This window comes from Dipodomys merriami, unplaced genomic scaffold (genome assembly GCF_024711535.1).
Source record: "Dipodomys merriami isolate MVZ:Mamm:240054 unplaced genomic scaffold, mDipMer1.0.p SCAF_30, whole genome shotgun sequence".
NCBI classification, from domain to species: Eukaryota; Metazoa; Chordata; class Mammalia; order Rodentia; family Heteromyidae; genus Dipodomys; species Dipodomys merriami.
Window position 1 is genome coordinate 1,612,157 of NW_027204493.1, and position 16,453 is coordinate 1,628,609.

A 16,453-nucleotide genomic window follows, 5' to 3' on the forward strand; every position below is an offset into this window, starting at 1 on the left:
TTCTTCCTTACATTTGTTCCCATGACTTTCTCCAGGACAGCTTGATCTGTCCCGATAGATTAGTTTTGCCTGTATCTGGGACTACATATTCAAGGAATTATATGGTAAGTGTTACATTCTTTGAAAATGGTAATCTAGCTTGATACTGGGTAAAGTAGGAGTGGGCTAAACTTTCCCTTTCTCCCACAGTTGGTAGCAGTATGATCAGACAGTAGTAGAAGGTTTGAATCACTTATTGATTAATTTTATATTTTAACTGTTAGTCTCTTTACCCTATAAAATGGAGAGAATAATCAGTCCTACTTTGAAAAGCGCTCATCAGAATAAGTAATAGATTTAAAGTGCCTCAACAGTGTGTGCTATGCACTTGAAAAGTATTTGTAATTAAAATATATTCATTCTTGGACTTTACCAAATACACATCCAATTAAACTATTAGCTATATCCCTACTTGTACAATTTCTTGTATTAATTCCTATGTTTAACTTTGTGTGGCTGTGATAAAAATATCTGACACATAACACTTAAGGGAAGGAGGAGATGTATTTGTTAGCTCAGAGTTTGAGCAGTTTCAGTCCATAGTCCTAGCTCAGAGCATGGAGTCTGAAATATGTGGAGGAGGAGAATGTTCATCCGGTGGTGGACAAGACGCAGAGAAAGATGATCCTGAAAAGGATGAGAGGGTGAAATGTAGCCCTCAAAGACATGCCCCGAGAGCCCTGCCTCCTCCAACTAGGTCACAATGATGACTCTTCACCATCTCCCAATAAGCCATCCGTTAGGAATCCATCCATGGATCAGTTCATTCATTAGCTGGGAGGCCTCAGATCCAATCACTTCTCCACAGACCATCAGCTGGTCAACCAAGCTCCAGCTACATCAGCCTGGGGTGACATTTCATCTTCCTGGTATCAAATCTTTCTGGCATCAAATCCTGGGACTTAGACTTGCTTCCTTTGATTTTCAGCATCCAGAGGCAAGATACAGGGAGTGGTGAGGCAGGAGGTTCATTACTTGGGAAACGGGTTATCATTTGGATCTTTTTGAGTGTAGCCCCTTTAACAGCACAAACACCTACCCAAGAAATGCAAACCCAGGTGCTGTTCCTCACCCTCAGGCCCCAGGTGAATCTCCCTTCACCCGCATCCACTCAGTAGGAGGGCCGGTCCCTTTAAGGCCCTGAAAAGGGTGGCCGCGGCGAAGCCACGCCCCGTCACGTGTGAGCCGCCCGGAGGGGGCGGGCCGTCTCCCCCGGTTGCCGTCACTTCCGGTTCTCTGTCAGTCGGGAGCGAGCGAGCTCGAGCCTGTCGGTGTGCCGGAACGGAGCGTGAGTCCGCGGGGCTGGGCCCCTGCCCGAGGCCCCTTCCCCGCCGAGCCGAGTCTCCCGGCCGGGGCCGCGGGCCGTCCGCGGGCCTCGGCGCCCTGCGCTGGCTCCGGCCGCGAGCCACGGCGGCTCCCCCCCCACCCTCGCTTCCCGGAGCCCCCTCCTCCTCCTCCTCCGTCCTCGACCCCGCGTCCGCCATGCTCGGGGCTCCGCACCGGGAACAGTGTTGCGGGAGGGCGGGCGGGGCGGCCCCGGACAATGCGGCGGCCCGGGCGGGCGGGGACGGGTGCGGGGCCTCCCTCAGCCCCCGCCCGGGCCTCGGGGTGGGGGGCGCCCGGGGTGGGGGGGGAAGGGCCGTGGGGAGGGGCGGGCGTGTGTGTGCGGGGGGAGGGGACCGAGGTTGATTTGCTGGGCCGGGGAAACGCTTCGAGAGGAGAAAATGGCGCTCGGTGCCCGGCCCTCCTCTTCCCGCACGGCCTCCTCCGCCCCCCCCCACGCCCCTCGGGCCTGCGGGTCTCCCCGCGTCCGGGCCGCCGCCGGCTCCTCCCCCCCCCCCCCCCGGCTTCCCGGAGCGTCCGGGCACCGCGCGACCCCGCGCGACCCCGCTGGCGTCGCGGGGCCCCCGCACGCGTGCCGGGGCGAGGCGTGGGCCCGCAGCCCTAGCGGCTTTTCAAGAATCTTCTCGGGTGCCGCAGGCTGAGGATCCCCCCCCCCCCCCCCCCCCGCGGTAGCTGAGCTCCGTGCACCTTCTGCAACGGCTCCGACCTCCTCGGGAAACGGTAGCCCTCGCTCAGCCTGAGCCAAGTAGGTCTATTGTGAGAAGTTGGGGCGCCGGCCTCAGTTCCCCACGCCCGGCGCACTCCCGGATTTGAGTTTTAAGCCTCCAGGCAGCTTTTCGTAATAAACGGTAGTTCTTGCCGCCCGTTGTTGTTCATTGGCTGTTTGCAAATTGAAGTTAATGACCTTTTAATAAAGAAAGGTTTTTTTTTTGGGGGGGGGGGTAGCAGCTAGCAAAGGACGCTGAATTAAATCGACTTCGGAGGATAGGTTGTAAAGTGGAGCAGAGAAAAGTGTATGAAACGTGGGAACATTTACACCGAATTCCCTTCATCGTCGTGAAATGACCAGTTAGAATGATCGTGTTCGGGTTGGGCATAGTTTGAGCTTTTTGAATTTAACGGTCAGGACCGGAATGGCCCACTTTTTTTTTTTTTTTTCTTTCTTTAACCTTGATTTCTTATTGTGGAACATTCCCATACCGTGGCCAAAGCTAGATCGGTGGTGTTCTTTTAGTTCTTTTTAAAGGAGAAATTGAAATCTTATTTTTTTTCCTTTGATCAACATTTATAGAGGGTGTTAACGTTTATTAGGGGCTATGTTTTTTTTTGTGTGTGTGTGTCAGCCTTAGAGCTCGAACTCAGGGACTGACTAGATGCTGCCTCTGAGCTCTTTTGCTCAAGGCTAGTGCCCTACCATTTGAGCCACAGCTCCACTTCTGGCCTTTTAGTGGTTAATTGGATAAGAGTGGTTAATTGGAGATGAGAGTCTCATGGATTTGCCTACCTCAGGCTGTCTTTTAACAGTGATCCTCAGCTCTCAGTCTCAATGATTAGGTAGGATTGCAGGTATGCCCACCTGCACCCTGTAGGCCGTATGTTTTTTTAGGTCTACAAAAATGAATGAATCTAGGATTTTTTTTAAGATGAAGAGAGCAAAAGATACTTTAGTAATTTACTTTCTGTCACCTTGTATGAGTCTTGAAGTATCAACATGTCTTGAAATTTGGAGTCTAGACTTTTCAGATATTCTGCTCTGTTTTATAACTCAGGCACTAAGATATATGCTGGCCTGGGGTTTGCCCTTCCCATAAACATTTTTCAAATTTTAATTATATTCTAGGGTAGAAAATTAGTGTAAAATGTTGTGATTTATGATAACTTTGTGAATGCTGAATTAGAGCTTATTTTGATGTCATCCAAAAACCAGTGTATACAAAAAAAGATCTAATGACAAAACAAATTAGATACCACAGTTTGTGGTACAGCTTTTGCCCATATGTGAAAGATGGTGCCCATTCTGAGTGTTTTACTTTAAATCTAATTCCAGAAATGTAAAACAGTACTGAGAAAAATTTACTTTTAATCTGATTCGAACAGTATCTTCAGCTGCCTGGCAATCTACTTTACCCACGAGCTTCTAAGCCCTATAAGTATCAAAAAAAGTGGAGGCATGTATATGGGGCATTTAGTTCTTTCTCCTGTTTCAGAATATAGTCTATTTGTTACCACCTTAGATGTAATGAAACCTGTGTTCAATACCTTAAAATGACAGAATCATTGATTCTTTTGATTGGGGGAGAGTTAAGGTGAAGATAAAAGAACAATGTGTAAGCTATGTAATATATTTTTCTTCCAGAATGCCTAAATCAAAGGAACTTGTTTCTTCAAGCTCTTCTGGCAGTGATTCTGACAGTGAAGTTGACAAAAAGGTGACTTTTTTTTTTTTTACTGATCAAATCGTTTTTTCTGTTTAGCTCAGCAGTATTGCCAACATCTATTTTCCGAAGGATATTAAAGGGCCTACTACAGTTGTTTTTGAAACATTCTCCATGTGTATGCCAGGCTGTCAGGTTTTGAGATGCTTCCTTGATCATTCCAGAGGCTCCCAGATGTGCCTCCACACTTGGATCAGAAACTTAATCTTAAAATTGAGAATCCAGTTTCATGCTTCTGAAATTGTAGGTGGCTTCTGTGCCACTTGCCTGGAAAAGCAGGTCTTCTGTTGAAGACCTTTAGGAACTGTGGAAAGTTGAAGGACCCCACTTCCTTAGACTGTAGGCTCTAGAATTATAATTGGTCCTTAGACAATTTTTGTCATTATATTTAGCAGTCCGCCTAATCTGTAGATACTGTTTGTAGTAGTTTGACCAAATTACCTCAAGTTTTGACCAAATTACCTGAAGTTTGAGTGCAAGTGTTAAATTTGACTGTCTTCACAATTTTTCCACAAAAATTACTGAATTTTACTCAATGTGCATTTAAAGTTTGAGTTATTTTTTCCCCTTCATTTTAGTTAAATCAGCATCCAGACAAAGTAACATGAAATTATCCATTTTGACAGAATAGGCTATGCATAAGATGATAACTGCTCTGTAAACCCTGCATTCCACCTAATTGAGCACAGCAGTGGAGCATAACTGAGCAGCTCACTTTGTGGTCAAGACTTCTTCCACCTGGAACTCTCACACAAGTTTCCGTATATACAGAAATACATACACAATATACATTTATGTGTATATATGTAAATACTTATATCCTAGAAGTAGAATTAATTAGATAGTTGGTACATCTCCTTTGTAAGAAGTGTCGAGTAACTTTAGAAATGTAAAGTGTATTCAAAGGTAGCAGACTCATCTTTTTTTTTCCTTTTTTTCCCTTGTAGCACTGTAAGCTAACAGGGTGAGTGATATCCTAGACTGTAGAGGAAGTGAACTAGTAAAGTGTAAATACAGACTAAAACATTACCAGGAAGTTGAAATAAGGCTTAAAAGAGCATGTACAGCTATACTCAAGAAATCTCTTTATTTTTATTTTTTGTTGGTCATGAGTCTTTAACTCTGGGCCTGGGCGCTGTCCCTCAGCTCTTCAGTTCAAGGCTTAGCCCTCTACCACTTGAGCCACAGCACCACTTCTGGTTTTCTGAGTGGTTTATTGGAGATAAGAGTCTCACAGACTTTCCTGCTCGGGCTCTCAGCCTCCTGAATAGCTAGGCATGAGCCACCACATCCGGCATTTCAAGAAATCTCTTAATTGAAAAAATAATGTATTGGTGTAACATATTTAAATAAATCATTTAAATAAATTCATTTTAATTCTTTTTTTTTGTCCCAGGCAAGCAGTAGTCCACAGATCTTGATTTAAAGAATAATTGATTGCTGCTTTGTCTAATTTTTTTGTTACTTTTCCTAAATGATACTATTAAACCTGCAAGCAGCTACATTACATGTTTTTTTTTTATTTCGTTTTGCTTCTCTGTGTATGTTTTACCTAGTTTCATACATTAAATTTAGTAATTAAAAATTAGTTTTGGATGATGATGTAGTTCTAAATAGTAGAAGGCTTGCTAGCATGTGGAAGGTCCTGGGTTCAAGTTTCAATGCCACAAGTTTTTATTTTTCCACTCATGATTGCCCTCTACTGTTTGAGTTGAGAACTGTAGTCATTTTTTTTTTTTTTTTTTACTGTAGTCATTTTTATTAACAGGTCATTTTGAGAATGAGGCTATATAAAAATCTTTTTTTTTTAAATTTATTTTTTATTGTGAAAATACTGTACAGAGGGGTTACAATTACATGGGCAAGATAGTGAGTACATTTCTTTTTTTTTTTAATTTAATTTAATTTTATTTGTGAACATACTGTACAGAGGGGTTACAATTACATGGGAAAAATCTTTTACAGTAATGCTGCTTTTAAAATATTCTTCTGATTTTAAGTAGTCATCTTAAAATACAATTATACATTTTCAGTAACATTTTTTTTGGTGATGAAGACATTGAGTTTAATCGCCTGGTACAAAATAGCTCTGTTAAGCTTTCCTAATCATATATTATTTCTTAAGCCAGTTTAGATCCTTTCATAATAAGCAGGAAATTAATAAATACCTTCTTTTAAAATTTTTTGAGACAAGGACTTGCAATGTAGCCTTTCATCCCAATCATACAACCTTTCTGCCTCATCCTCCCCAGTGCTGGCATTACAGGTGTGCTCCTCCATGCCTAACAAAAACAAAACACAAATACAGCAGTTGACTAAGCTTTTAGTAAAGCTGTGGTTTCTAAAAGTATTCAAAAGCATGAGCTCTGCATCTTTTTCTTTCAAAAATATTTTACATAATCTACAATATGACTGTTTCTGATTAACACTATTTTAACGGCTGAAGTATTTTGGAGATCCTGACAACAATTTGAGAACCCTATAGATATACATGTAGCTTAAATTCTTAGATGTATGGTTAAGTGAAACTTTCCTGTGTCTATATTTAATTTTTTCCCCCTTAATGTAGTTTTTTGACTCTAAATCTTCAAAAGAGTTGAGTTTTTGAACCTGAAATGTCTTTTGTTAATGTAATTTTTAACCACATTCTTGCTTTTTCTTTCAAGTTAAAGAGGAAAAAGCAAGTTACTACAGAAAAGCCTATAAAAAAGCAAAAGACAGGTGAGACTTCAAGAGCTCTGGCATCTTCTAAGCAGAGCAGCAGCAGCAGGGATGATAACATGTTTCAGGTAATGCTGATTATCTCCTTATAAATCCAGTGGAACTATTATCTCGACTAAAGAATGTTAAATTTTGATCTGATATTGCCTAACAGCTTTTTATTGGGTGTTAGAATCCTTGACTGAGAATATTGATTAAAGTATAAAAATAAGTCAGGCTGAGAATGTGGCTTAGTGGTGGGGTGCTTGCCTAGCATGCATGGTTCCTCAGTACCACATAAAAAGCTGGAAATGGTGCTATGGCTACTAGCCTTGAGGAAAAAGAAGCTCAGGGACAGTGCTCAGACTTGAGTCCAAGCCCCAGGACTGGCCAAAAAAAAATTATATATATACACAAATAAGTTAGAAATGAAAGCCTTTTACACAATACTGGGCAGTGTGAACATTTAGAAGTCCATGTTTGCCATACGTAAAACAATGCATATTTAAAAACTATAAAAATATTGAAAAACATTACTATACACACAAGTGGACATGTTAAGTTGAAAACCCTTTATACAAGTATTTGAAGAGAAAGATAATAGAACAATGCCAATCTAAATGTTAGAGAAATTCTTAAAAGATTGAGAACTCTATTTAGAAAGCAACTTGGAGAAGTATTGCGTATTAGACTGTAAAGTGTCAATGGGATATTATTGGAGGATAAGTAGTAATTATAACTTGCATAATTTTGGCCTGCTACATTTGTGAAGCTTCCAGTCTAGAAGAAAAGAAAGCAACTGAAAAGTAGAGTGGGTCAAGTAGGAAAAATGAGGGAAATTAAGGATTTTATGATATCACTAGGAAAGAATAGGTGATGGGTAAGTTATTAAATCTGTTTTTAGGGAGACTTAATATTGGTATCATTGTATGACAAGAATGATTGGTGAAGGGAAGATGAATGGAGGATAATTGCATACTGGTGACATTAGAGAGGTAATTACAGGCTTATATTTGTATAAGGGTTAGATGGCTTTTTCCTAAGGAAGGAAATGGTGATTACAAAGAGGCACATGAGGAAGCATGGGACCATAAGAATGAAGCCATCAGTTAGGAGGTAGAGCCGGTTGTAAATGTGATCAAATAAGTAGGTTGTGGGAGCACCTAGAAGTCTTGGGTGGAAAATGTTCTTACTGGCATCATCAGAATGAGTAAAGCCAACCACCGCAGAAAGGGGGGCAGTAGAGAATGGAAGAAGGCTGTAGGTCAAGACAGGATAACGTGGAAAAATATTAGTCAAGGAAGGAGGAAAAAGATGAATGTTTTAAGATGTTAAGTATTAGTTTAAGACAAAAGATTGAGAATGAGACTGCAACCATATGAGTAGAACATAAGGCTTGCATATAAATATTTTTTGGACTTGGTGATGCTTTCTGCTTGCCAGAATTAGACTGGAATGGAAAACATGAAAGAGGAGCCAGTTGTACAAAGTATAAGGAAGAGGGAAACATTTTCAAATACTGGGAGCTATGTTAATATCTTGAAATGGGAGAGCTTAGCCAGTGCAGAAGTTATAAAGTACAGTCTGTGATTGGAGCCTTGTAATGTCTGAGAGTAATTACTGAGGATGATGAAGGGTACATCTTAATAGGGCCTGCCTATTGGAAAGCCATGTTTAGGATTGTTTTATTCTGAGTGCCATGGAAGCTGTTTTAGAGACAGAATGAAAGTTAAAATCTGTTATAGTATCTGTTCCTTTCATTGACTTTACTACTTTAGTAGACCTAAGGGCAGCTCTGGAATATTTTAGCTTAATATTGGCAAATGTTTGTTATACAACTGTTTTGGGCTTTTTTGCGCATCCCTCTTCAGTTCATGTATGCTTACTTAAAAAAAAAAAGATCACTATAGAGCAAATGTCAAATGGTTTTAACCCTAGGGAACTTAATAGCTTTAAGAGAAAGTCATTAAAGGCTGTGTTTTTTGAAATTTGTAGTTTGTGTTAAGAATAAATTTTGGTGGATAGTTTCACATTACTAAATCCGAGAGTAAAGTATATTAAAGATTTAATTTAAAGTGAACATCAAAAGGTCTGAATTCTTTTTTTGGGAGGGGGCATTGTGCTTGCTTTGCTGGTGTCTGATTGGATAAGCTTCTCCCCACTCCCCCAGGGCACTAATTGTAACTTTGGACTCCTCTATTCAGAACACTTGCTGATGTTACCTGAATGTGGATTCCCAATGATTTTTTTAAATTGTGGTAAATACCCCAGAAGTATATGTATACTATTGTGAAACAGATCTTTAGAACATTTTCATTCTGTAAAACTGAAACTATGTATTGAATAATTCCCTTTTTCATTTCTTTTAAGAATTTGACTGGTTTAGGTTTTGAACATGTCAGATATGTTGAGCCGGCTCAGTAGTTCTGTCACTTTATGATTGGCTTCACTTAACAAAAATATTTATCCATATGTAATATGTTGACAGGAATATGGAGTAACATTCCATTGTGTGTCTTTTATTATGCATTGATCGGATGATGAACATTTGGGTTGCTACTGTTTCTTGGCTATTGTGAATATTGGTGTGCAAATATCTTTTGAGATCCTGCTGTCAGTGTGTCTTACACCATTTTGGTTAGTGATAGACCACTTGTACCACCGCCTACGGTGGTCCCATAGGAATATATTGTCTACCAACATTATTGTACACCTTGAGCTGTGGTTTTTTTTTTTTTTTTTTTTTTTTTTTTGTCGGTCATGGGACTTGAACTCTGGGCCTGGGTGCTGTCCCTCAGCTCTTCAGCTCAAGGATAGCGCTCTACCGCTTGAGCCACAGCGCCACTTCTGGTTTTCTAGTGGTTTATTGGAGATAAGAGTCCCACAGACTTTCCTGCCTGGGCTGGCTTTGAACCGTGATCCTCAGATCTCAGCCTCCTGAGTAGCTAGGATTACAGGCATGAGCCACCAGCGCCCAGCGTTTGCTTTCTTTTGGAAATAGGGTCTTATTTTATGCCCAGGCTGTCCTAGCCTGTCAGCCTCCTACTGCATGCCATCGTGTAAGATGGGAGTCTTCATGCACTTTGATACCTGGGTGGCTATCAGGCTTGCCCCATACACAGTAGTACTCGATTCATTTGTGTCAGTGTATTCTGCTGTTTACACAGTGAGAGGCTCCTAACACTTAGAGTACAACCTATATATTTTAACCATGATTGTATTCATAAAAGTGGGAATGTTGGATCGTATGTAGTTCTTTGAATTTTTGAGGAACTTCAGTATTGTTTCCATAGCAAATGTGCTATTTTACTAATGACATTTATAAATTTAAAAATGGAAGTGTTAGATATTTTCTCCTATCTTTTTAGAACTGTTAAAAGATTTAAACATTGATTTCCTTTGTTTATAGTTGAGAATACTAGTTCTTTTCATGATTAAAAGAGGTAGCTTGAAGCAAATTATGAATGTAATAGACGTGGCTACCAAAATGTATTGCTGTTGTAAAGAATCCCGTGGGCCCCCCCCCCCCCTTTTTTTTTTGTTGGTCATGGAGCTTTAAACTCTGGGCCTGGATGCTGTCCCTCAGCTCTTGGCAAGTGCTCTACCACTTGAGCCACAGCATCACTTTTGGTTTTCTGTGGTTAATTGGAGATAAGAGTCTCACGGACTTTCCTTCCGGGGCTGGCTTTGAACTGAGATCCTTATATCTCAGCTCCCTGAGTAGCTAGGATTACAGATGTGAGCCACCAGTGCCTGGCTGGAATACCTCTTTTTTTAATGTGATTTTTTTCCTCTTTTTTTTTTTTTAGATTGGGAAAATGAGATACGTAAGTGTTCGGGACTTTAAAGGGAAAGTTCTAATTGATATTAGAGAATATTGGATGGATCCAGAAGGTGAAATGAAGCCAGGAAGAAAAGGTAGGTTTTTCATTTTGATTTTAATGTTGGGAATAATTTAAAATGGCTCCAAGTAACCTGCATTATTCGACATTGAACTATTGGCAGAGTGCACAGGGCAAGGATAAACCTCACTCAGTTTTTTCCCTACTTTCACAGGCGTTTTGAAGTAAAACCTAGAAAAATAATATACCCAAGTATCACTTTTGTTGGTTGATATTTAACTTGAATGTAATTTTCCTTTTTTACAATCTGAAGCACATCAGTACCACTGGGAAGTTGTTAAATCAGAAATGGAAAATTTTTTAGTGTCTTCTTTGATTCCTTAGGACTGTTGGGTAGGACAGTGTGCTCTAAGTGAGTCCCTGTCTTCCCTCCCTTGGTTCTTCTTCATCCACTCCCAATCAGATTTCACCAAATACTAGAGAACATTTGTTGAACCATCCTCAATTGTGTATTTGGGTAGTTAGTCTTTAGGTTTAAGCTGATGAAAAAGTGTTTCTATATTTATATTTTATATTTATAGTACTAGTATGCCTGCTTGTCAGTTTTTTTTTATTATGAAAATACCGTACAGAGGAGTTACAATTACATGGGCAAGATAATGAGTACATTTATAATCAAGCATTGTTACCTCCTCCTTTGTTTCTCCTTCCTATCTCTCCCCCCCCTCCCCCAGTTTTTTGTTTTCTTTTTTTTGCTTCCTTGTAGTTTTGGTTTTCTTAGACTTTCTTTTTTTTTGGATCCAGTCATGGGGCCTGAACTCTGGGCCTGGGCGCTGTCCCTCAGCTTTTCAGCTCAAGGCTAGCGCTCTGCCACTTGAGCCACAGCACCACTTCCGGCTTTTTTCTTATGTGGTGCTGAGGAATCGAACCCAGGGCGTTGTGCATGCAAGGCAAGCGCTCAACCACTGAGCCACCTTCCCAGCCCTCTTAGACTTTCTATTTTAATGTTTAATGTTTTTTAAGTTCAAATCATTGCTGGATTAGTCATTCAAGTTGTTCTGGACTGGCTAATGCAGTTTTTTAATTCCTTCAAGTATTTACTAAACAATTAGGTTAGCTTGAAAGACCTTTCTAGGTGTTGTCCCACTCTATCTTCCTTTTCAATTTCCTATTTTATGTGTGTTGTTGGGTAATACGCTAAATTCTTACGTTACTTGATTTTCAAGTTAGAGCTACCCTTTAGTTCATATGCCTCATTTTACTGGTGAGGAAACTGAAGCTTATCTTGCAGCTGTGATTTGAACCCTGACAGCATGACCCTAGAATGTACTCTGCTAAGTCTTGTAGGAGTCATGCCCCAGGGGTATTTTCCAAAGTGAAATGAATGTTTCTTGAAGACCCAGTGCAGATTTCCTCTGGAAATTTGGGGCAAATATTGGAATTGACACCACGTAGTAATGGAAGTGTTGCATGCATGCCAAGTCTGGGCCTGATCCTTTGCCTGCTAGTTGCAAGTATTTGTGAGAGATGTCTTAAACTCTCATTTGTTCTCATTGATTGTCATGGTCATTATGTTAAATTGATTATGACAAATTTAAAAAATACAAGATTTCAGTGTCTGAATATCAGTATGTCATAAAATCTCAATATAGCAGTAGCCTGGTGATACTCAAAATGGCAGCTTTAGTCTGACGATATACCTTAAACAGAGGGGGGTGCTTTGTGGGTGGGAAGCCCCTAGATTGGACTCTAAGCATGGCAAAACCCACAAAAATCAAACAGCAATTTTGATAAACACTATTTTAGTTGGAAGTAGGAAAATCCTCAAGAGAGCTTGATTTTTAAACTTTGAATTTTTAAACTTGTTGTAGGTATTTCTTTAAATCCGGAGCAATGGAGCCAGCTGAAGGAACAGATTTCTGACATTGATGATGCAGTAAGAAAACTGTAAAATCTGAGCCATATAAAACCTGTACTGTTCTACTTGTTTTAATCTGTCTTTTTACATTGGCTTTTGTTTTCTAAAATGTTTTCCAAGCTATTGTATATTTGGATTGCAGAACAATTTGTAAGATGAATACTTTTTTTTTTTAATGTGCATTATTAAAAATGTTCTGAGTGAAGCTCATTGTCAACTTTATTAAGGAGGATTGCTTTGTGTCTCCCACCTAGTGTAAAATAAAATTAAGTAATTACAATCTTAGCTGTTGTGGCCTTTTTGATCAAGATTAGATAGGTACTATTTAAGGCCAAAAGGAACAGTTTTATAGACAATAGTTTGAACTCAGCTTTCACATTTAAAAAGACTTTGCATTACATTGAATGTTTAAACTTGATTTATAAAATACATTCTTGATCTCTTCCAGCCAAATACATATACTTGACTTTTCCTCCCTGATATTTGACTTTTTTTCTTCATTTTTTAAAATAATCTCTTGTTCATTTTTTTACTCTTTGCTCTTGGGTATATTAATGCAATTTGGAAACTCAGTCAAACATACTTAAAACTAAAATACTATTTGAGAATTATAGTCACTATAGTAAATATTAGCAGACAGTTTGGTAATCTGGCTTGTGGAAATTCTGAGCCAAGTGATTGTCATTGCTCAGTGTTGTGTATAGTAATCTTATCTATAGGAAACTTAGTCTACTGAAGATGACTTAGATGTCTGACTAACTTTCACTCAGTAAACATGCTCACCATAGGATAAAGTCTAAAAGCAGATATTGTTAACGTAGCTTAGGATTTAATAAAAAATTATAAAAACTTACTGGCGTAACATTTTATTTAATAAGATTGAGTGTGAATTATGTATATAGATAAGAGATGTCACTGAATTTTACTGTCAGTAGGTAATGAGGTCTTTTTTTTTTTTTTTTAGAGGAGTACATATTTAGGTGTCTTGCTCTTGCTTTAGTAAGACTTGTTTCATTTTGTAGTGAGTCTTCTGGACTTCTAGTTACTAAGAATGTTGATGTTAGTTTTAATTGGTTTTCATCTTACCAATGATGATAGTGCAGAATGAGGCACAGATATCAGGGCTCAGTAGCAATAAATAGGGCATGGCGTGCCTCAGGTAAAGAATGTAAAGGAAACTAACTGCAGTTCAAAGTAGGTTTGTGAAGAGGAAGGAATTTTCCTGAAAGTAAATAATACACACATGATTGCATCAGTAGGACATAGTCTAGGAGAATAGTAAAAAGTAAGGTTTAAAGATACGTAAAAAATATTGATACATTATTTGAGGTAGCACACTTCAAACACTGGCTTTAAATAAAGGTAGCCATATCAGTTGCAGTATTCTGTTATGTTAGATTTCTATATCTAACTTGTCTTGATAAATTTAAATTTTAAAACTGTCAGATCATACAGAATTTTTTTTCCTTCTGGTAACTATCCTTTTGTTTTATATTCTTTAGATGACTTTCTAAGTGGGATTAGTAGTAACATTTAGTAATTGAAGATTGGTAAAATAAAGAAGTCACACTTACTATAGTTTAATCTTTCGTAATAGGTATCCAAGTGTTCAAAATACCATATGTACTTCAGATGAGTCATTCTTGAGAGAGAACCCCTCTCTCTTTAGTTGGGAACATATATGTGTCCCACTAGCTTAAATAGTTTTGTAAAGAATTGCTTATTTTGGGCACTTAGGGTTGTAAGAAAGGTCAGATTTTAGTGTTGATAAAATGAGGTCGTGATGGATAAATTCCCACATGAATCCTTAGGATGTGTGCATTTTGAAAACAATATGAATATATAGAGATGGTACTGTAATGGATTACCTAGGTCTTTATTAGCTTTTTAGTATACTATTAATAGTCTCCAATTTGGATGTGCTTACTCTGGCACAACAGTAAATTGACTACTAAATTCATTCAGTTATGTTACTGGCTATGTAATATATTGAAATGTGTGTGTGTGTGTGTGTGTGTGTGTGTGTGTGTGTGTGTGTGTGTGTGGAAAAGAATGAGAGGAGAAAGGAGACTAGTACTGAAAAGAAAGGGTAGAGTACAATTATTTTCTGCTCATACTTTTATCTCCTTAGTAAGATTTCTCCCAGGAAGATGGCTTGTATTATAATGCCAGAATGAGTGAATATCAGCACACAGTTTTGTTTTTTTTCTTTAAACAGCAGGGCTAATGGGATTCCCTCTTTGTCTTCTAACGTATGAGCGATTTTTGACTGATTTTCATTGTTCTTAGCATTTTACTGAAAGAACAACCACTGGGAAAAATGATTTTCTTTTGTCTCATAAATGCTTAAAAGTTTCTTTTGAAGAATACTCTTACCTCATTAGCCAGTCAAGAAGCTATGGTGATCAAACTATCCTATATAATTAATAGTTAGAAATAGACTTAGGCTAAAAATAATAAGGAATTACATTTCGGCTTAGCTACTGAGGGGGAAGAAAAAGAATTTAATATAAATTATCCATGTGTTCCTGACCAGGTATATTAGCAGAGTGTTATAAAAAATGTGAAAATTAAAAATTACTAATATTTAGAGATCTCTCCTGAAATTCTTTGTGGTTAATTTTTTTGGAAATCATGATGAGACATTTTATTAAAAAGTTTTTCCAGGTAAATTATTGTGTAACCTTGCACATAGTCATAAGTGTGTAATTTTTTATTGTGGAATGCCTGTATGCTTTATTTGGTACATCTTCCATGGAGATGTCAGTGAATATAATACTCTACCTGTGAACATTTTAAATACTGAATAAAAATAAGAAATGTGCCCTTTGTGCTTTCCCGCTTTCACAAGCCTTATCTGTTAAATGGGTTTATTGGCAAGTGGAGCAGCTTTCTGGGTGAATGCTTTGGGGTTTTATTAGCCTGGCAATGTTAATCTTGTGAAGACCTTGGGTGGGAAATGGGTGTTGTGGGCCTGTGTTTGTCTATGTGATCCAAATGGGAAAATGCAAATACCAATGTACCAGTCTACACAGCCTCGTGTTTTTCTTCACTGTGTAAATACTTAGTGTTTGTGATTTCTTCGGTGTATTTTAATGGCATACTGGACTCCTTTGAGTATTTAAAACATATTTGTAAAATCCCTGCTTTTCCTTTTTAAGCAGTAGTTTTGCACACTTAATTAGAGATAATGTTTTTGTATAGCTATATGTTGAATTTGTTAGTTTATATACACATGGGGATAGGAAGATTGATGGAGAACTGCTTATGAATCTTACTGTATTCATATACTTTCATATGTAAATTAGTTTTAGTAAAACATAGACTCAGAAATTGAAATCCAGTCAGAAGTGCTTGAAATGTATGTAGAAGTTATGGGAATCAAAAGGAGTTTGAAAATTTTAACATTGGACTGGCTGCTGTAATCCCAGCTCTTTGATGGCAGAGATTGGGAAGATCACTGTGTGAGGCCAGACTCAGCAAAAAGTAACCAAGATGCCATCCAAAGCAGTTTGAGAAGTTAATTGCATCCAGGTTGGTCTGGGCACAGACTCAAGAACTATTCTCAAAACTAAAGCAAAAAATGCACGTTATTTTTAAAATAACAAAAAAGTAAAAGTTTCAGCCCAGTGGGAGAAAAACTAAAGCTGAGGGTATGGTTCAAGTAGTGGAATACCTTGTCTAAGTGAGTACAAAGCCCTGAGTTCAATCCCTCAGTACTGCCTGTAAGAAAAAAATATGAAATTGTATTTTTAAAAAATGATGTAGCAGTCTACCCATATTCATTTGTGTAAAACATAGTTGTGCATGGAATCGCTCCCTCCACCCCACCCCCACTGCTTCATGTAAGTTCTTTACAGGTAGGGTTCACATTTCGTAGACCGGCTTTTATAGCCATTTTAGTCCTGGATTAATAGTGACCTGATATCCCTGACAAGTGAAATACTGGGTCTTGGGTCACTCGTAAGCTTCCTGACTGAGAACTTAAATGTTTATACTTCTGCTTGAAAACTAAATGTGGTTAGATGATTTGTGACTCTTAACTTCTGGGGAAGAAACACCCTGGGTTTCAACTATTTGGATACTGTAACGTCTCTTGATTACAGACACACTGATGATAATCAAGCTCAGAAATCAGCTAAAATTGTATATTTAGTATCTCCAATGTCTTGGAA

The 16,453-nt window shown here is 38.7% G+C and overlaps 1 protein-coding gene across 3 annotated transcripts; it reads left to right on the forward strand.

The window, feature by feature from the left end:
* Positions 1 to 1,244: 1,244 nt before the first annotated feature.
* Sub1 (SUB1 regulator of transcription) lies at positions 1,245 to 12,563 on the forward strand. Of its 3 annotated transcripts, none has more exons than XM_070040983.1 (5): positions 1,245 to 1,327; positions 3,740 to 3,812; positions 6,485 to 6,607; positions 10,328 to 10,436; positions 12,232 to 12,563. In XM_070040983.1, exons 2-5 carry the CDS (start codon positions 3,741 to 3,743, stop codon positions 12,309 to 12,311), a joined length of 384 nt encoding a protein of 127 aa, XP_069897084.1. In that variant the 5' UTR covers positions 1,245 to 1,327; position 3,740; the 3' UTR covers positions 12,312 to 12,563. The 3 variants fall into 3 exon arrangements, with proteins under 3 accessions (XP_069897084.1, XP_069897085.1, XP_069897086.1); XM_070040984.1 differs by lacking the exon at positions 1,245 to 1,327 and adding an exon at positions 2,040 to 2,128; XM_070040985.1 differs by lacking the exon at positions 1,245 to 1,327 and adding an exon at positions 2,213 to 2,231.
* The last annotated feature ends 3,890 nt before the right edge of the window (positions 12,564 to 16,453 follow it).

Coding starts and splice junctions, on each gene's coding strand:
- Sub1 (XM_070040983.1), top strand. CDS start 3,741: ATGCCTAAATCAAAGGAACTTGTTTCTTCAAGCTCTTCTGGCAGTGAT. Junction 6,608..10,327: donor GGGATGATAACATGTTTCAG/GTAATGCTGATT, acceptor TTTTTTTTTTAG/ATTGGGAAAATGAGATACGT. Junction 10,437..12,231: donor AATGAAGCCAGGAAGAAAAG/GTAGGTTTTTCA, acceptor AACTTGTTGTAG/GTATTTCTTTAAATCCGGAG.